At 41.0% G+C, this 20,934-nt stretch overlaps 1 protein-coding gene across 3 annotated transcripts; it reads left to right on the forward strand.

Moving 5' to 3' along the window:
* The first annotated feature begins 85 nt into the window (after nt 1–85).
* Nucleotides 86–20,907, forward strand: LOC111236893 (glucocorticoid-induced transcript 1 protein-like). 3 transcript variants are annotated; one of them, XM_022765791.1, is made up of 9 exons: nt 86–202; nt 349–719; nt 5,615–5,763; nt 11,969–12,058; nt 14,210–14,335; nt 15,309–15,446; nt 17,212–17,401; nt 18,117–18,237; nt 18,588–20,907. In XM_022765791.1, the coding sequence occupies exons 2-9, from the start codon at nt 413–415 to the stop codon at nt 18,937–18,939; spliced, it is 1,473 nt and encodes a 490-aa protein (XP_022621512.1). In that variant the 5' UTR covers nt 86–202; nt 349–412; the 3' UTR covers nt 18,940–20,907. The 3 variants fall into 3 exon arrangements, with proteins under 3 accessions (XP_022621512.1, XP_022621515.1, XP_022621513.1); XM_022765794.1 differs by having other exon boundaries at nt 14,213–14,335; XM_022765792.1 differs by having other exon boundaries at nt 391–719.
* The last annotated feature ends 27 nt before the right edge of the window (nt 20,908–20,934 follow it).

The raw sequence follows: 20,934 nt of genomic DNA on the forward strand, positions 1-20,934 counted from the left end.
AGTGAGCACCGTGGCCCGCCCACAGGCATCAGCCAGTAGTCTGGCTGAAACAACTGTCATTTAGAGTGAGTAGACGTGATGGGGAAGACGGTGCTAGTGCTGGAAGACAGGAATTAAACGTTTCAAGAAGTGTCGAAAACAACTTTTAAAGTTACATATGTAAGGGTTACAGCTTACGTCGGCATGTGTTAGTATCTTAAAGGTAAGTTTATCTCAAAATAATATATGTTGGGGCTTTTTTTCCTCGAGCGCATGAGTTGAAATTTTTTAAAAAGGAAGCTAACGTTTTTTTTTTTTGCTAACAAGCTAATGTTTATTTTACCGTTCCCCCACCACCTCCTCCTCTAGAGAAGCAGCAACTTTGGCAGTACGTCTCTCTTACTGCTATAGGAATTACATTCACTTTCGGAAGATGTCAGCCCCCAGCAACTCGCTTCAGCAGCCGAGGGTGAGACGCAGCAATGCGGGCTCCCCCGGCTCGTTCAACAACAGCAGCTGCCGTTTGTACCCCATCCGTGCCACCGTGCCCTACCAGCTCCTGCGTGCGGGTCAGAGCAGCCCGACGCGGGCGCAGACCCTCTACGGAGGAGCCACGAACAGCCGAGGCTCAAGCCCCCCCTCCAGCCCGACACTCAGTTCAGGAAGTGCAAATGCAAAGCAAAGACTGTCCCCCGAAAATAGGGACTCCTCCTGTCCCCCAGACTCTCCAGTTTCCAGAGGTAAAAACACTTATTTCACTCAACTGTTTTGCCTTACGTAGGCCAAGAAATGCCATGTCACCACGTGCTATTGTCCACTGATAACTTGTCATGGTAACTTTTTTATTACACGGACTTGTATGCAGTTATACAATTACATTTTAATATTGTAATTGTGCAAAACTGCGTCAAATATTATATGTAAGGGAGTAGCCTGTATGTCTGGAACAAGGTTGGCACTTGATTTAAAGTAGGTTGATGCATTAACTATTTAGCCTATCATCCACTTACACTATTGGGCACTCATAAAGAGAATAGAGTGCACTATTGGCTCTTTTACTTCCTATGGACTTTTGACAGGAGAGAGGGGGAGGAGAGAATTGGCAGAAAGACATGCTTTCAGTTGTAAAAGGGGCCACGTCGGTCCCAGCAGAAGCAGTGCTGAGTGAATGGTCAGGTGTTGCCTAGTCTGACCTCTCACCATACATACAGCACAGAGCACTGTGCACATTCAGACCATATGCTGACACTCACCATGTTGCCTTCCACATGGAGGCAAGTGATGTGTCGTTTTATGTCATGCACAGCTGCTCCTTGGAAGTGATACTGAGACAAACTGAAGGAGGACATGAGAGTGCAGGCAGCCCTAAATCCGCATTTCCCAGTGCTTCACTAAATCTTATTTATGTGACAGCCTCTTCTGCCAAATATCGACGCTGTGGCAGATTTTTCAGACTGGTAGCCGTATCCTTTCATAGGTCAGAACTGCATTTTTTGCTGGAAGAATGCTGCTTTTTTTTTTCTCTAAACCCTGTGTTTTCTGTACAACATGCAGACATAACCACACACTATCTGGCGAGTGTTTTAAGCACGTTGGGATATGGAAGTGTGTGAATCCAGCTTTCTTGTCCAGTATGTGGAGACAAAAAGAGAGTCTCATTCTAGTGCTGTTCAACCTCAGTGGGTGTTTCTGAATTTACATAAGTTCCAATGAAAATCACCAGGTATTCTAACTACATCAGTATTCTGTGCTAAACGAGATTAGGGCACGAATTGCCACACGCTACACATCAACCACATGCCCCCATTAGTCCCCTTTAATAGCTTATCCCTCTTACCTTTAACCAAAATGGCAGCGCTCTTGTCTTAGTGCAGCATGTTGGTTATTGTGGAGTTGTGTGTGGAATTTTCTGGTTGTGACGTGCTTCACATTCCTCCGTTTTTTTTTTTGAATGAGATGACCTCCAACCTTGGCCAGTGTACCATGCAAGGCAGGAAACGAAGTCTGTTCTACAACAACTGAGTAGGCAGACTTACTAGGCATGACGAATTATACCCGTGTTTGGCTAACAGTCGGTGTTGATTTCCCACCCCTGTGGCATGCCATGCATACCTCAGTCCTCTGAAAGGGACGACCTCTAACCCAGGCCAGTGTCCCATGTCAGCGGTGATGATGGAGACTTGACCCTCCTTCATGGCTGTGACCTCACAGTCCAAACATGCATGAGAGGCCTCAGATGACAATTCTGATCATATCAATGAGGGGTTGGTGGCTACTACCAGTCAGAAATGCCAATTATCTTGCATCTCTCAGGAAGCAAACAAGTATTACAATGTGAGCATAATTTAGTCATCTTCATCTTTCATCACAGGATCCTATCTTGATGTGACTGATGCAGTAGGCTTTGCACTTTGTAATTTATCATTCACTGTAGTGCTTTGAACCCACTCACAGACATAATGCTTGCCATTTGGTGGGAAATTCAATCCAAAATGCCCTACAGTACCATGGGTGTTAGTGCCAGCCAGTGTGCATGTGGTAATGGACTGCACTGGTGTTCAAATAGTTCAGATCTTGGCCTGATTATCAAAGACAGAGTAAAGAGTGTTATATTCCGCATTATGACTTTTTGGGTTCACCAGCCATCATGACATCATTCTCTTACCATACTGTCCCAACAATGAAAGTCCCGCTCTCTGTCAAAGTGCCAGCTGTGCTGAAACAGGCCTGCTTCATTGTCACCCATTCAAACTGCAGAGTAGGACCAAATGTGAAAATGAGCGCGTTGTCCAAATCAGTTGACTCTGGTGGAACTGTACTGTGTTTACTGTAGTTTTATCAGCATGCTGGTCACAGCGTAACATTGTGTTGGATCTGGCAGTTGAAGGGTAACTTTGATGTGTTGTTAATATTGCTCATTTATCACAGTTCACTTACAAAAGATGGCATTGTTAGCACTGTCAGCATACCTTTCTCATTCATTTAGATACATTCAAACTAGTCCAAGCTGGTTTGTTGTGGGAGTTATCCACTGGACTCATCTAGAGATGCTAATAATGCTAACAAGCAATTTCCTGACCAGCTGAGGGACAGATGCTGAAACTCATAACTTTAAAACTGCATGGCCAAGATTAATATCATTCATATTTTATGAAAGCCGGTGCCTCCTCAATGTTCTGCTTGCAATGAACACACATTTAACTTAAACAACTGATATAAAATAATGTTGAACTATGAACTGCAGGCTGGCTAGGTGTTTGAAGAGATCCCACTGTAACTATCATCAAATGTTTGATGATGTTTATTAGGTATTATATAGTATATTGACTAACAGTATAAGTTGTAAAAACAATTACACCAGCTGCATCAGTAGTTTATGATACAGTGAGTACAGTGAGTGGCTGAAACAATTATTTTCTTTATCAGTTAATCTCTTGATTATTTATTTCAGCTTTAATCATTTTTTCCATTAAATGTCAGAAAATCAGAATCATATGGCTCTCAATGAGTCTTAACATGGACACCGATTGATTTGCTACTGATCAAGTAAATGAATAAAAAAGTAAACTGTAATACATAGTACTAGTTAAGAATGATACGAGTAAAGTATCAACAGGTAGTGTCAGTAAAACCAGATACTGTATCCGTTGTTTATATTTTCTCCTTAAACTTCAGTTTAACAATAACCAACTTAGAAAGTTTTGACAGTAGGAAAATCCCTGCTTCATAATTCACTGTGCAGGTAATGAGAGCAAGTACAATAAAGTTCAGTTCAACTGAACTATAATAAAAATGTCCAAGATTGTCTGCATGTCTTTTAAAGTGAAACAACTCCTGCCAGGTTGCCTTTAGCATCAAGTGCCATTTAAGTGAGCAGCTCAGAGATACCAAAAGTGCAGTGATTTTGTTCTGTGCTCACGAGATCAAGCTAAATTTTTAGGATTTTCCTGTGTCATCAGCCTTGTGGAAACCTACAGGAAACCATTCTGTTATGGTTTACTGATTTGGACCACATGTTTTTTTTTCACATTTGCTTCTGCCCTACAGTTAATAAACCACCTATTTATCCCTGGAAATGTGGCGATTTTTTATTTTTTTTTCTCAGTTTGTCGAGTGGCCAGTGAAGGAAAGTTCTAATTAAAATTCAGCCTGAAAATACTCCTTTAATATCACAGACACCACTCACTTATCCCTGAAATCAGCAGATGGACTGCTTTGATGTCTTGGCTTCTTTCACACTGTTTCTTTTTTCTCATCAGGAGATTATTCTAGTCTGGCAAGTGGGGAGACGATGGAAAATAACCACAATCCCGGTTCTGAGAGCACTGGCTTGGCCTATATCAATATTGATGGAAATTTAGCCTGCTTCCTTTGTCTACAATGCTTCAGGGAATTTTACTGTAGCCCAGTAAGCTTACTTAGGCAATACCTTTGGGTGGGTAGGCCTGTGTATTCTATGAACAAAGAACAACAATGAATGGCTGTGTAGTTCTGCTAGGAGAGGGGTGCCTCATGTAGATAGTTTAGTCTGTGTGTGTTAGTTTGTGTGGTCGTGTTGGAAAGGCCTCAGCCTTGGCCTACTCAGACAAGGAATAGAGCAAATGGGCATATTTCCTGTTCATCATTCTATTCCTTTAGTCTATCTTTGATACAGAAATGAAGAAGCTTTCACTGACTTGCGGTAATCACACATAGTGCAAATGAGGCTAATAAATTTAATCCAGTTCTTACTGCAGCCTCATGCTGCTCTCATGCTAATGCCTTTGTGTTTGCGTGTTTTGTTTTTCTCTTTTTTTTTTTTTTTTTTTTCTGCGTGTCACTGCAGGAATGTTGAGTGGATGCAGGCAGTATTGATGTGCATTGTGGTGTGGTTGTTTATGAGTTCTTATGTGGGTGGTGTGTGCTTAACTGCTCTGGCTCACAGCAGACAGCTCTCATAACATCAGATACTCCTGCTCAGCCATTTACATTTGCTTCAGGCCTCAGCTCTCAAGCCTACTCTTACTAATACTTGTGAGATTAGAAAATGTGTCCATACTCTGAAAACAAGAGGAGATTGTAGGGCAGGTTCTCATCTTCATAAAACACTGTTAACTGTGCTGTAACAGATGTGAGGGTGAAGTGATGATTATAATGTATGGTTTTAGGAGATATTGTCTTAACCTTTTTTGTGCCAGGGACCTGAGTACCAATCAATTCTGTAATTGATTGAAATATATATATATATATATTCTTGTAATGTGAAGATCTAGCCACAATGCCTTTTGTGCTCCAGCTACTACACAGTTAACAAACCAGTCCAAGGAAGCTAACCTGCTCTGATTTTGAGTATGTATTTGCTCTTTATTTCAGGTGAAAGGCTGTTTTACAGATATTTAAACCATTAGTGTTGATGTGCCACTCAGAATATGGCTCCCAGTCCTTGGCTACACATTTGCACCTAGGGATTTATTACACAATGGCATTTTAGTAGTATATGTTTAACTTATTCTTATTGACACAGTCGGGAAAGTTGGCACGTCAAATTACAAAGATTCCCCAGGGTGTCTAGGAATATTGCTCACTAAGCACTGATGCTTTTATGAGTGTTTCTGTGCGTGCCTCATCCTGTTTCTTTATGTTCCCCAATTCACAGCAGAAAGGTCCAAGTTACAGGTTCGGAGTTCCAGTGCCATCCGGCGGACATCTTCCCTGGATGCCATCACAGGGCCATACCTCACCGGCCAGTGGCCCCGGGATTCCCATGGACCCTACCCTTCCTGTATGAAAGACAAAGCCACACAGGTACATACAATTCAGGGAATCCTATCTTGGCTATAGGCTTGAATAGGGGTGGGCTATCATGTTTTTCATGATAATAGAGTTTTGGAGTGGGAGGAGCTGCTGTTTCCGGAAGGTGTTTTTCTTCATTCTGTATTCCTATTTCAAAATTTTCTTTAACATCTTCAATGTTAACTCTCCTAGATAACGCAACAATCCAATTGACCATCACTTTTAATTATTTCAACTTCGTTTCTGAGAAATCATGCTTTGTGCATCAGTTTTCCACAGTTGACAGTTGTAAATACTACAATACCCATGAGGCTTTGCCATGGAAAAGAAGTCAGTCAGAGGTGCAAATCAGAGCAGTTGTCAATTCTTAAATTTGTGCATAAAAGTTTGAATTGATCCATCATGAATCCAGAATTTAAAAGTAAATCTGTTTGAGCTGCAGATTGTGTTTCCAGTTTTCTCAACACTAATCTTTAGCCCACCGCAGAGACTAGATGTTTCTTGTCAAAATACACCATGGGAGTTGTAGTAACTTCTCCCCTAGCATTTTCATGTACACAGTCTTGTACCTTTGACTTTTTATCAATGAGCCAGGTGCTTTCTAATGCAGCTGTCCATCTTTTTTCACTGATGATTTAACCAGAAGAGCTTCATGCTGATCCAAGCTGTAGAAGTGCTCCATCTGTGAGTCACATAACAGTCTAAGGGAAAAATGAATGGGATTTTTACTTCTGGAACCACAGGCACCCAAAAAATGCTCCTTCCACTTTGCAAACGTCATGATAAACAAATAATACTGTGCCATATAAACATATTTACAGTATATGTACATATAAATACTTAAAAGTGAAAGAAGTTGGTACCAAAAATGAAACAACTTTGGAAGTGTACACGTGGCTTGATAAGATTAACCTTCAGAGACATGTGGTGCTCTGATAGCCAAAGGTGCATACCACATGACCCCTCTCTCTTGCCTTTTTTCCTATTTCTTTCTACACTGTCAACTGTCACATGAAGGGTGAAATAATCTCAAGATGAGGTGTGTCAGGATCTGTCTGATTCAGCTCAGTAGGTGGCAGTGACTGATCATCATGTCATACATTCGTCTTCTGTTAACCAATCAGAAAAGCACATTCCAACACCGGGGGAGAAAGCAAAGCAAAGTTAGGAAAAGTGGAGTCAAATGGCTCAGTCAGTCATATTCATGTGTAAGCTCACTGCACAAAGAACACCTGGCTGAAGTTTGTTTAATAATCACAAGTTTGACACGTTTTACCCAATATGGTCTGCATTGAGTAGAGGCTAGTTCAAAGTTTGACTAAAGAATACGTGGAAATATTGCCCAACTTTAGGTCAGAGTGTCTGGTAAATCCCTAAATTCACCACTCACTTTCACTTCTCTCTCAGAAAATCATGGTAGTTAGGACTTAGAAATAGTTACTGGTTTCTGTCATAGTGGCTGGTAAAGGAGACACATTTACAATCTGTGGCCAAAGATTTTGTTATAGCAATCTGATGGATGGTGGTGGAGTCTACTGCCAATAAGGGCCTAATAGACCTTTTGGGTAAATAGTCTGAAATTCCCTCACAGCACCACATTTTAATACATTTATAACACTTGATGAGGCCTATGTATGCATTTCACATTGAGTCTGACCACAGTATTCCTGGACAGCAGCCCCACACATGATCACCCACTAATCTTGCCATGTGACTGATGGCTAAATGCAGTTTTTCTCAAAGAGCTTAATTTTTTTGGGGGGGCGGAGGTTTGGATTGGGTTTGTGTTATGAAAGAATATTGAATATGTATGATCATGACGAGGGCTGCTCCGTCTTTGCTAACAGAAGCCTTTCATGTGTCTGAATGAGGACCGCCAAGCCTCATTTACATGGGCTTCATTTCTTTGTGTAGGCTGAGGAAGTGGTGAGAGGGCCTTGCAAGGTTTCTTGAAGTGGCTGTATGCAGAGTAAACACCTCTAATTACAGGGTTCCTGTTCAGCTCTGGAAAGACTGGACAAGTATGGAAAATCAATTTGATAATTATCATGTCTTGAAAAATGTTAATGCACAGGTCTGGGCACAAGTACACAGTGATCTTGCATTCCTACCCACTGTTTCTTTGGCATATTGTGATATTTGCCTTTGCTGTATGGTGACGTGGCCTTGACTATATTTCCCAGCCTTTATCTGTGAAGAGCTGATTGAAGGCTGACTGAAATGAAAATCCACTAAAGAGATTTATGTCTGTCAGAGCTGTGGAAATTTTAGATGGAAAACATTTGGCTATGTTGTAATGATGTGGGAGAGTGTGACACACTTGACAATCGTTGAGCGATTAAATGCACAAACTCCCCCAAGGATAGTCAGAGACCATTTCCTGTTAACAAGCTATGCCTGGGCCCAGCTCTTTTTATAAGACAACAACAGCAAAAAGCAGCAGACAAAAGGTCCCTGGCTTCTTTTGTTGTGCATTGCACAAGTTCAAGACAGCCTCTCCTTTGAGCTGTTATGTAGCCCTGCATGGAGGTGAAGTTGTTTGCACCTGTCCCCCTGGCTATGGCTGAGGCGAGGAGAAATCCCACTGCTTACCACCTGGCCCTCGTGGCTGCACGGCCCGCCTGCCTTTTGTGTGGGAGTTGAGGAGCAGAGGGCCCATACATATGCTAATCACTGTTCCGGGATAGGTCTGTGTGCCCTAGGCCCTGTGGTTACAGAACACAGAATGTCTGTATGAAGATTAGGGCCCTGACACACCAAGCCGACCTCAAAGAACTAGCACCGACAAAGGCAGACTGATCAAACAGTGTGCGTCGCCTCACGTCTTCTGTTAAAAGTTGCACTTGAATACAACACAAAGGCTATTGCCGACAGCCAGCTGACCACTGACATGTGTGTACGTTCTGTCCCTGTGTGAGAGGAAATGGCTAATCAGTGGTCTGAATTTGTAATCTGAAAAACATAACTGAAAGACAAACAAAATAAACTGGCCTGCTGTTTTTCAAGCCACTGTGAATCTGCTTAAATGGTTTCATTACTGGCCTTGAATATGAATTGAGAATACACCTGGTGTGGAGTTTGTTTTTTTTTTTTTTTTTGCTGACAGCTGCCAAACCAGTGATACCAAACACAAGTTGCCCACAAATGCTTAATGATGTTGTGACAGTGCCAGACATGCAACTTCTGTAGTGTGACACAATTAATCCTACTCCACTATATTTGCCTCATATGATCTTCATGTAAACTTAGTTGTGTATTGTAGGTTATTGGTTTATCTGAATATAGATTAATGCGGTTTGAAACAAGAACAAGCAGCAAAAACACTCTTTCAGTGATATCTTTCCTTTTTTTGGAGTTTCAGTATTGAGTTTCAGAAATGCACAAGATAACGTATATATATATACAAAGTCAACTCACCAAATCAGAATCTATGTTCTCATCTCTGAACCTCACCAAACGATAGCAGTGGCACTCTGCTCACATGTCTCAACGTGCAGTCTAAACAAACCAGCACAAATTCCACAGCAGTTCTATTGAAGCCCAGTCATTATTTCCTGCTTTGGAACAGAGCTGGATTCTTGAGGATGTTGCCTGCTTGTAACCCTTTGGGTGGGAATCATAATGGGAAGCAAGCTGCAGGCTCTGGTAACAAGGTTTTATCTGTACAGCAGTACATTATCAGACATGACACCTGGCATACACGTCTACTAAGCACACAATTCAGACCATAAGTTCAAGAGCTAGCATGATAAAGGGGCCTCTGAGGCAAATAAAGGTGGATGTTCTTGTTAACAGACAATTTTTTTGTGGGGAACACAGACAATAAAGAAAGATAGCCTGCAGTATTTTTAACGGTCTTGTTTACTATGGATAACTTCCAAATTGAGCTATCCACAATAAAGAAAAATGTGACCCCAGCCTTGACAGTTGTGGCCTCAAAGGTAATTTGCATTCTTGAGATTTAAAACTGAAACATAGACCAATGTCAAGAGTCCCCTTTGTGACCCTTTGTGTCTGAGAGATTGAATATCTTGTGATGAACTTAAAAACCCCCAAGCTGATATTTGTTTAAATGCCCGCTAAAATGAATACAGTTAGGGTATTAGCCTCAGGCTAAATTCTCCCCTCAGGTGAGAATTCTTTGAAATGAAGCACTTCCTGAAGATTAAGGAAAATATCACCTGTATTTTGTTATTTATTGGTATTGGTATTGAATTCAAGTAGCAAGAGTAGCATGCCTACTTTATGACATAGAACATCTGTGAGAGCTTAGTTTTTCCTCAACGGCTAAGTTCACTGCTCCATAACGCCTGTCTGCCCTTTTACAGCAATCTGTATTCTGTATGAACAGATTAGGCTGCAGCATCAAGTCTCTCAATGTTTGGCAGAGGCTTCAAACAGCACAAGCCATTTCATAGGCCATGCACAAAATGTTAATGCTAAAGGCTAGCTACACATCTGCCATCCAGCGTGGCCAAGCACAGTGGTCCCTTTTTATGAGAGCACAAGCACTCATTTAATTCGCTGTCCTTTTCGGGGGAAACCAGCGCCAGCAACCCAGAGCAAACGGCTTCACGGGTGTTCCTCATTATTCACAGTGTGATATTCCATATCATAGGGCAAGGCTTGTGCGATAGTTGGAGAGCCATAGAGGTTTTTCTGTTTGTGTGGGGTCAGACATAAGGCAGTGTGAAGACATTGACATTTAGGATGTTTCGTACTACTGTGCTAACCAAAAAACGTCAGATGTTTAAGGATTTGTTTGAGGACCAGAGGCACTGTTGATATGCATAATCAGGGGGAAGTGTGTGGTTTCAGACAACCCTATGAAACATCCTCAGTCTGTTTCTGCTTTTGCATATATTTACATAACTTAACCGTTTCCTTGTTTATGCAGTAGAGGTCTAAAAGACATGTTCATTGAGACAGAACTGCCTCTATGCTCTCTGGTACCAAATGTTTTGTATATCAGATGTTTTCTTACTGCTGTACTAACTACTAGCCAAATGTCTGTGTAGACTCATTGACCTGGTATAAGTCTTGTGTTGCGCTGTACATTTTCTGCAAATCAGAGTAGTGCATATGGGATAAATAGTTATACTAGTTTGTAGAATTTCATTACTGAAGGTGAAAGGTGAAAACTCCAAGGTGGGGACTCACCACCATCTCTTGTCACCTGTGGCTGGGAAATATGTCTTCTTGGCAGGTAAACCAATATTATTTGGTACCCCTGTAATTATTTTTTCAAACTATGTTTTGCTTGTGGTGATAATGGCCGGTGGATTTTGGAATGTATTGTTCGGTTTAGCCTGCAGACAAAAATAGTTTTTTTTTTGTTTTTTTTTTTATGCCCGCAACAGATGTATTTATCTTAACCTGGTTCACAAACGGAAATAATCAAACATGCTGTAACTTTTGTTTTTCCTGTTGAATGTAGTTCTTTCCTCAGGGATGGTATCTCATGACTGTTTTCCTCGTTTTCATTGATTCCAGATTTTTCAGCTTTACTTCTGAACACACGGCACTCATTACTGCTTTCACCCACATCTTTCTCAACTGCCTGTTCTTATCCAAACATTATACATTTTAGGTATTTATTTTGCCCACATCACGAGTGACTCCACAGTGAGGGATCACATTAGCTATTCAGTTTTATAATGAGGGACATTTCATGAGTTTGTAGGAGAGAGCTTTGTATAAGCTTTTAGCTTCCTACCTCTGTGCACAATCATCTCCTTACCTTTTACATTCATGTACATTTGAGATTATGTTGGTAAGTGTATTTGTATATATGTGAATGTCTTTGTGTTCATATCATATCATTTATAATAACTGTATTTTTTAATAAGATTTGTAACTGACTTGATGGGCAAGTATTCAACAAGACTCGGCAAGAACTACATTTGTGACCTTTCAGTTGTATGATCTTTGTAACAATAGGCCACCTTGCCATGTAAACAAGTCTAAGAACCTATATGTTGGTTAATCCTAGGTTTTAAAGGTGATGTAATGTTTTCTATTTAGATATTTTGGCTTAAACAAACAATGGAAACTTGTGTTTATGCTCTTGTGCAGGAGTACTATTAGACTTGTCTCTGTGTGCGTTTGCAACATAAGATTTGGTGGCCACAGTGTCTTGCGGTACATATGGAGCATGTATCAATGGCATTAGTTGTGTTTGTGGTTCTATGTCAGCGTTTATGTTTCTGTGTTTCAGACTCCAGGTCTCTGGATCGACGAAGGAGCAGAACAGGGAAGTCCTCACCAGAGGTCAGCCTCCTGGGGCAGCGCAGACCATCTCAAAGAGGTAGATTCACCTGTGTTAACCTTGGCTCGCCCAAGTCACAGCTGCTTCTGACATCAAACACCACAGACACTTGATTAACACAGTGCACCAGAGTCAGCAATCCATCTACTAGCTTCAAACATTCACACAGCCAAATCGTGGAGCATGTTTTTGTCATTTTTGAGGTTCATTGCATTTACTCAAATGTGTTTTATTTGTCAGGGTCTGAGGTCAGCCTAAATATTATGCTCCTTATGGTTGGTTTCCACTCCACTGTCTATTTGCTGGACTTGGTGGCCAACCAACCGACCACATGGATCTATTAGGTCTCAAGCTTTCCAGACCACAGTCTAAATTTAACCTCCTTCTCCCCTCTGTTTCCCACTCAACTGCACCCTCGCATCTCATTATGGCCTGTTGTTTTTGAGAGACAGTGCAGGAGCTCCTCTCAAGGGTGAAAAAGCCATATTGTTCCCTCCTTAGCTTGCACTGAGTAAACCGACTCTGGGTAACTCGTGTTACTTAAAAACTTCGCAGTGCTTATTGTGTTGTCCCTGAATCATATTTTTCTGTTTCCAACATAATGATGGTTCCAAAGTACTGACACACACACCAGGGAACAAATCATATAAAACATTTACACTTTCAAAAATCAATTTCAGCCACACTTAAACACCAGCTCACAGAGGTACATACCATACATTTTATAGCCAACATGCCAAGCATTGTAAATTCAAGTCTGTAATAACTTCATAACACACAGGTACAGAAGGTCAATACTAAAATGTTCTTTGGATCGAACAGGCTTTGCCTTTACTTTGTTGTCCATGTGGTAACACTTGTCTGATCATGCTAAGCACATCACATGACACATCTAGATGCCCAAGAATCTGACGTTATTCACATTGCTATTAAATTGCCAAGATGACATATGGAAGTGTTTGGGTTTTTATTGTAAATAGAATTGGACGTGGTGTGGATTTAAACTACCAGTGGTCACATTGCACCTCAGCAATGTCAACAGTTGTAAATGGGAGACAGCAACAAGAGATGCATAAAATGCATTTCCCAGCGAGGGAGTAACAGCACTGTGATCTCATAAAATCTGATTTTTAGAATCAGATTTCATTAATAACACCCATGTGTCAATGTAGCCATGCATTATCACTAGGCCTGTTTGAAAAATGTAGTGTTCAGTTTTCTACAGACAAACCCAGGCCCTTGGCCTGCACAATCAATAGCATAGCACAGCCAGGAAAACCTCTTTCTTGTCCTCGGAGATTACATTGGGATTGCCTGGACTTGTCATTATCAACTGTTGCGGTCACTCAATGAATGTAGTGAACTGCATTCGAGCTCTCTAACCTCTGCGATTACATGTGTGGGAGGACATCTATGAAAAGAGCGAGTCTCTTTGTTGACTGTGTTGCCAGGATTACAAGATCAGCATTGAAGACCACACCTTTGTCTGCATAGTACAACTGCGTCTGTTAGGCTCACAAAGGGTATCCTGTTTTTAGGCTCATACTGGGCCACATCCAGAAACACCCACTGACCTAACTTGTTTCATCATCAGACATACATGGCTAATCATTTGCACTATACTGCCCTGCAACAATATTCAGGTCAAGTCAACCTTCGAGTGCAGACTAGTACATATTTTTGTGAAAAGCCCAACAGTGCCATATTATAGTTGTTAGTCACATAAGAGAAGAAAGCCTCCCAGTCATCCTAAAAATGATGAAAATAAAGAACAAATATTCATTTGGCAAATAACAATATTCTTCTCAGTGTGGGTTGTCATTGTTCTCCTATCTGTTGCAAAAAGGAGGAACAGTTACTTCAATGAAAAAGAATTCAACCAAACACTAAATGTTTCAGATCTTTTATATTATTTCCATATCAGTTTATTTTGAGGCAATTAATCTGGCACTATTTCGAAAATCAATTAATTGTTTAAGTCATTTTTTTAAGCAAAAAAACCAAATGCTTGATAGTTCCAGCTTTTTGAAATGGCAGAATTTAGCTGTTTTCTCCTGTATTAACACATACATCTCAGTTCCATTCATTTCACTGATGAGAAAAGTTAAAATTTATATTTTAATAGAAATACCGCCTGCATGATTTGATTGTGAGCTATCATTTGCTGAAGTGATGTCACTTTTCTTCCAGCAGATTGCTAAACTGAGACTGCAGCTGCAGCGCAGCAAACAGGTCAGTCGGCAGAGTAAAGACAGGGAGCAGAGCTCACTGCAGCTGCCACAACAGGCGCAGCACAGCAATGCATGCCAACCTCAGGTGAGTTATTCCTGTCAATATTCGTGCTCTTGCAAACTGAATCACCGGCACGCTCTTTTCAGGTGAAAACATTAACTAACTCTGACTTTGGTGATGCCCTGTCGGCAGCAATATGATAAGGTAGCTTAGCAGCCAAGGAAAAAAACATACAAGTGAAACAGACGGTGACCAAACCATATCACAGCTGTTGAAGATAAGAGAACTGAATATGAATATACCAGGGTTAAGGAAGTTGGCTTTCTACATTACTTGGTTAACAGTTTCAAATCATAAACTTATCAGGATTTTATTTTCAGGTTACCAGCTAGCCATAATTGTAAAATGTAGTAAAAATAAAATGTGGCCACTATTTGAGAAGTAGGTGTAGTATGAAACTTTTATATTTTTATAGTAGTGGAGTATTTTTTAGTTTTTGCGTGTCTGTGTAGACCATACAGTATTTGATCATAAGTTTATGATGTTGTATTATTGCACAGCATTTGCCTGAGGAGGTCTAGTTGTCAAGTCTCCGTTTTTGACCAGTTGTGTCAAAAGAGGAGAGGGGGAATGTGTCTAGGCATGCCCGGTCCTCTCCTTGTTTGGAGTTCATTCATTCACAGATGCCCAGCAACGGTGCATCAACCACTGTGGGGAAAATTAACATAAACAGTGATATGCTATGCCCTATACCCATATGTGGTAGATCCCAGTCATGGCTGTGTTTTTGTTCCATATTACATTTAATCCCACCATGTATTTAAACTGAACACCTCCACCCATTGAATATCTCATGGAACTGGATCAGCAACAATTCAGTACTGCAAGCAGGTCTCCAAGACACATGCGGTATTGTGTATTTCATTGCACAACTGAACTGAATGTTTTTTACTGTGTCCTGAGAGCGAGGGGGGGGGGTATGTATTTGAGTGCATATTATTTTGACGTATACATAGGTTTCCACTTATATTTGATTTTTTTTTGTCTTTGCTTCCAGTACAAAGGAACTTCATCAGCCTTGTCGACAATCCCTGTGCCAAAATCCCTCATATGCAGAGTGCCGAGCAGCGTGGAGGGCATCAACCATGAACTAGAAAATGTGTTCATCAGAGAGGACTGGGAGCAGGGGATACAGGTAAGGGATATGTGCACACACCAGCAACAGGTCAAGTAGTGTTTAAAAATAACTTGAAATGCTTGTTGAACTGCAGACCGGTGCGGTATGTGATAAACTCACCCAAAACTACCTTATCTGTCCTTTTGCAGTCCAAATTAGTTTAAATGTCAGGTTCATGTCCTGTAGACTGTAAATACAAACAACCAAGTGGGAAAGAATGGTTGACAGCAGCATATGAGTAGGACATATAAGGAACTTTTTACTGCTACAATCTGTGTTGGTGAAAAGAACTGCAGCATTGTCCAAAAATGTGTCAAAATGGCTGTAAAGCCACTATTGCTGGTAGTTAAATGTATTAATGCAAATGCAATCAATGCAGCTACTTATTATAGTAATGAAATGTGTTTACAGCCTATACCACTGTTTATATATGTTAAAGTTGTTAGCAAATTGCTACAAAGATGTAACACAATAGAGAACAACTAATTTTGGATTTATGTCTATTATCCTGGAGTGAGTACAGGGCTGGCTTTAGGGGTAATCATCAACCAACACCATTTCAATACTATGTGAAGGCTCCCAAGTCATCTCAATGGGATGTTTTCCCATTCTCGTATTCTGTTCACATGCAGTGAATACAGCAAAAGCTACAATCCGTGATCCAAATGTAAACAAAATGCATCACTTATCCAAACCAAAACACAGAATTGGAACTTGCAGTGTCTCTAAACTTGCTTAATCATCTTTTAATACACAGACAAAAGGGCAATATACACACAGGCAGTGTATAACGCATGCCAATACCCATTGTTCTCTACTTGAGCCCATATGCAAGCCGTCGAGTCTTGTCGTTGTTTACACATCACTGTGCATCAACTCTTCAGAAAGGCAGCACATTTATCAAGGTTGTTTCCTGGATCTCCACAACATCCCAGCTACCTCCATGTTAACTGCTCTTTAGTGCAGCCAATGTCTGTGTGATGCAAACGTGTTTTGTCCAGTGTTAAGTGCAAGAGTCACAGGCCAGGTTCAATTAAGTTGAAGTTTATATACATGAATATACCTGTGGTCAAAAAGGCTATGCTTAAAATTTATTACATGCACACAAACAACCCTCTTGTAAAGTCACTTACAACACTGTGCACCATACAGTCAGACAGCAGCACACATATATTCTAACTCACTGAATTAAATCTCTTGGAGGCGAGTAGACCCGTAAATCTTGTCTGATGTGGGGTAGTAAACCTTGGCAGTGCTGTAGAGCTCTCCCCTCTTAGAAAGTCACAAACACACACATAAACACACATACAAACATCACACCACTACAGATTTACAGCCTGCTGTGCACCAAGCCTCTTTTTTTTTTTTTTTTTCCTTCTCTCCCATTTGAATCAGCTGTGCCAAAGCAGAATGCTCTGCATATCACATCGTTCATCTACTGTCAAGTATTACCATCTGGTGTGGTGTTTGCTTCTCCAATTGCCCTTTAAAGAGACAGACAAACACACCAGAGGCCTTTTAGTTCCAGTCATTCTTGGACTTTTTAGCTGATGCTCTTAACGCAGACTGACGTCGTCCACTGAATGAGCAGGTAGCTGTTCAACATCTGGCACAGGAACACTTCAACAGTTCACACGAGTTTTTCAAAAACACATTGGCTGTTTTGGGGGGGGTTGAATGTGACCTTTTCTTTAAACACTAAGCATCACCTTTCTGCTATTTTAGGATCCATGTATGTTTACGCATGACCTCTCACCACCCCCTTCGCACTCTGACCTCACAGGCCATGGATGTGGTGGATGGCCGTCGCCCCCCCTTCCCTCCGCATCGCTACAGCAATGGCGGGGACACACGTGACACAGACACGCAGGCCCCTTCCAGTGGCGACTCCAGCCCATCGCCCCGGCCCTGCAGCTCTGACCACCTCCACTCCCCCGACGGAAGCCCCTGTTCTGCAGAGGACATCGACAAAGGTGTGCCTTCGCTGTTTGACAGATGCAGTTTTAGTGTTCAGTGAATTAAAGGGCAACTTCACCAGTTTTAAACATCAGAATGCATTTACAGGTCTTGGTGAGTACAATTGCATGTGAGAAAAAGTTGTATAAACACATTAGCTTGATTCATTTATTTATTTATTTTTTCATTTTTTTTCATGCAGAGCTGTGGCTACTTGTTTTAGTTTTAGTATTTTTCTTGGCCAGTTGCCACCTGCATGCATCTCAAAAAGATAACCTCAGACAGGCACATGGACAACTCTTTGCACAAAGCTAGTCCAGAGGATTGAACCTCAACACTTTTTGCCCCCAACTGAAAGCTGGCATTTAATTCATGCTTAGACTTGTACTATTGTTTACTTTAATTCAAAATTTAGATTTATTCAGGTAAAGTCCCATTAGAGCTGCTTGTATTAAACAGTTGAATAATTGGGCTTTTGTTAAATGAAAAGAGGGTTTTGTAGATTTGCATGTTGTGTCCCGTAAAGCAAGAAAAAAGTATAGCTTTAGCACTGGACCACATACTTGGGTTAAGTATTAGCACAGTATTGAAAATTGTTACATTATACAAAGCCCTACTTCAAGCCCATTGCAGCTCCTAAGAGGTAAAGTGTAAAGTTTTTGTGTTTCCCTGTTTGTTGTATCATTACTAAAAAGAAAAAGTAAAGTAAATGTTGTTCTCACGTATTTTCAGATGGTGTGTGCAGTTCTCCTCTCCCTAAGTTTGCCACTTCTCCCAAACCTAACAACAGCTACATGTTTAAACGGGAACCTCCAGAGGGCTGTGAGAAGGTCAAAGTGTTTGAAGAGTTGGTGTAAGTATTTTCGACTTTCATTTTTTCATTTCAACATCTGTGTATGTTTTTAAATGCACCCTCGTATTTGACACTTTGCTACTGTGCGGCTGTGCTGTTGTCTACCGTCCAAACACTGAGCATACTGATCATTAAAAAAAAAAAAAAAACAAACAATAGATACACTTTACTGTACAACTTCATCGACTTTGAGATACTAAAATACAAAGCAACCAAGCTTATTTGCATTGTGGGTGGCAGGGATGAGGGAAAATGGTTGTGTAGGACAAACAATTTGCATTTAATGTGAACAGTCATATAAACACAATATAGCCAGCAGAAATACTGAGCTCAACTTCTACTGTCTTCAGGTCTGGCAAATCAAAAGGCTTCCCTCTTTTCTCATGCCCGGACAAAAACAAGGTGAACTTCATTCCCAGGGGCTCTGCCTTCTGCCCTGTCAAACTCCTCTGCTCCTCCCTCTTCTCCCCGGTTTCTCCCTCGTCCTGCTCCTCGGCCAGCCCCGGTGTTCATGGCAACGAGAGCCCTGGGCCTCAGGTGACCCCGACTCTACCCACTGCACCACTACCTACCTTTCCGGCCTCCACTGACTGGAGCACCGACAAAAGCACAGGTGTAAACACAGACAACAGCACAGACAGCCAGAGCCCCGACGCAGATATGGGGAAAGATGGCTCAGCACAAGTTCTCCTCACCAGCTAGTCCTCAGGTATTCATGACCAAACCACCTACAGCTCAAACATTTCAACTAGTCAGGTGGTAAGGTTTCAAAAAAGAAAAAAAAAAAAATTCCTTGCACTCCGTTAATCCTAACATTAGCCAGCAGGGAGTGCCCAAGGTCCAGAGATGACAAACACTTTGGAGGATAATAGTACCAGCATCCTGCTGCACAAGCATTACTGCTCGGTCCCAGTGTTTGTCTCGCTCATGTGATGTTTTATCAAGAAAAACTTGATGGTTTGGCCGTTCCCATTCAGATTTTAGAGAGCACTGACCTTGGGCACAGCCTCCCTTCACCCGTCACTAACCTAGCCTTCTCCTCTGTACCCTGACATCACCCATAACAAAAATAGCTTTGCTTTCTTTTGCAAAAAGTAGAGGTGACTGCTCAAATTATTGTGTTGCGTAGCGCCGGCAGTTCTATCAAGTTGAAATTAAAAAGGAAAAATCCAAAACTTTGACAAGAGACAACTATCAGAAACACATTCTACTCATGTTATCTAACCAGCTTATTAGCTGTTAAGTGTTCAGCGAGCTCAAATCTAAAGTACATATATGTAAGCTTTTTGACAGGATGGGAAATGCTTGTTTCATCTTTTTAACATACCGGGATGTCTTACAGTCAGAATACCTTTCCCCACATTAACCACAAAGTTTGCACTTGTTAAGACCAGGTCCATGGCCTTTTTTATTTGTTTATTTTAAAGTATTCGTAGCACAGTGTCTGTGTGAAACCAGCAGTGACTGGAGTGCAGGCTCCACCCAACAGGCTTACAATCCAAGACTTAGATCTGCATTTCTAGTCTGATCACTATTTAAACTCCGTAAGCTCAACACAAAATGCTAATATCAGCTGTTTATTCAGAGACCAAAAAACCAATCACAAAGCACACAAATCCCCCATTGCCTTCTTTTATTGCCCCACACTACCCAGAACAATAACTCAGGTTATGTGGAATGTACTTGCTTGGACTATGTTGCCTTTCCCCAGTGTTTGACTTTCTTCTACAGAAAGACAATACAGTCTTTCGCAGAGATGTTTTATTTTTTCCCTGGAGAGGGAGGTTATTACAGACTGAATCAGCTGATTGATGTCACAATTTGTGACAGATGGCTTTTGCATTAACCTGTTCAGGTTAGAGTTTCAGGTGCTATGACACATTCCAGAGATCACCGTTGCATTGGTCAACCGTGAGTTCTCATGTAAATGGAACTAGCTAAATAAGCTACATCCTCCCAAAATTAAGAAGTTGACAATTATGTTGTTTGTTTTGCCCCTTTGTTAAATATATACCAAAGCAAATCTCTAAACAATGAAAGGCCTGTCATGTATTTGGGACACAAGAGGCACCATTTTTGTGCCAGAAGCAGAATGTTTAAGTGTGTTTTTGTTTTGTTTATAAACAGTTCAGCAACATATAAACACTGGTTCATAGTGTTTGAAACACAGGCGCTAATCGTTAAACCAAGTTTAAGCACTTATGTGGAAGTGAGACGATAATCACTGTTTTTATTTTGGACCAATTTGTAAGTTAAAACAATCAGAAGTTGAGTGTGCAATTGATTTTGTTTTTAAGTAAATCTACACTAACATTTTTTGTGTAACAAAGTTTGGCTCAAACTACATATCCTAGCAGATGTGCCCTGACGTTACCTGCACAAGTTGTATCACCGGAATATATATTAAAAAAAACAAAAAAAAAAAACAACAAAAAAACATGACCCATTTAGAGCGGGTTAACTTTGAACAGGAGGATTAAACTAGTAAATGTTCCATTCCAAAACGTTGGTCTATCTAGCCACTTGCGCACAGATACAAATATGAACAACATATGCAAAGCATTCCTCACAGTTTAAGTTGAAATTCTCTGTTCTGCTTGCAGCTCCAAGAGTTTCAATACTAATTCTAATTTTATTCACAAGCTCATTGTGCAGTGCAGTTAAGAAATGGTTGCCATGTTCGGCAATGATGATTCA

This window comes from Seriola dumerili, unplaced genomic scaffold (genome assembly GCF_002260705.1).
Source record: "Seriola dumerili isolate Sdu_G_001 unplaced genomic scaffold, Sdu_1.0 BDQW01000756.1, whole genome shotgun sequence".
Lineage (NCBI taxonomy): Eukaryota > Metazoa > Chordata > Actinopteri > Carangiformes > Carangidae > Seriola > Seriola dumerili.

What these genes read in the sequence shown, in the direction of transcription:
- LOC111236893 (XM_022765791.1), top strand. Translation starts at nt 413, where the DNA reads ATGTCAGCCCCCAGCAACTCGCTTCAGCAGCCGAGGGTGAGACGCAGC. An exon ending in AGACTCTCCAGTTTCCAGAG is followed by an intron (nt 720 to 5,614) that starts GTAAAAACACTT and finishes CCCAATTCACAG; the next exon opens with CAGAAAGGTCCAAGTTACAG. An exon ending in ACTGGGAGCAGGGGATACAG is followed by an intron (nt 15,447 to 17,211) that starts GTAAGGGATATG and finishes CTGACCTCACAG; the next exon opens with GCCATGGATGTGGTGGATGG.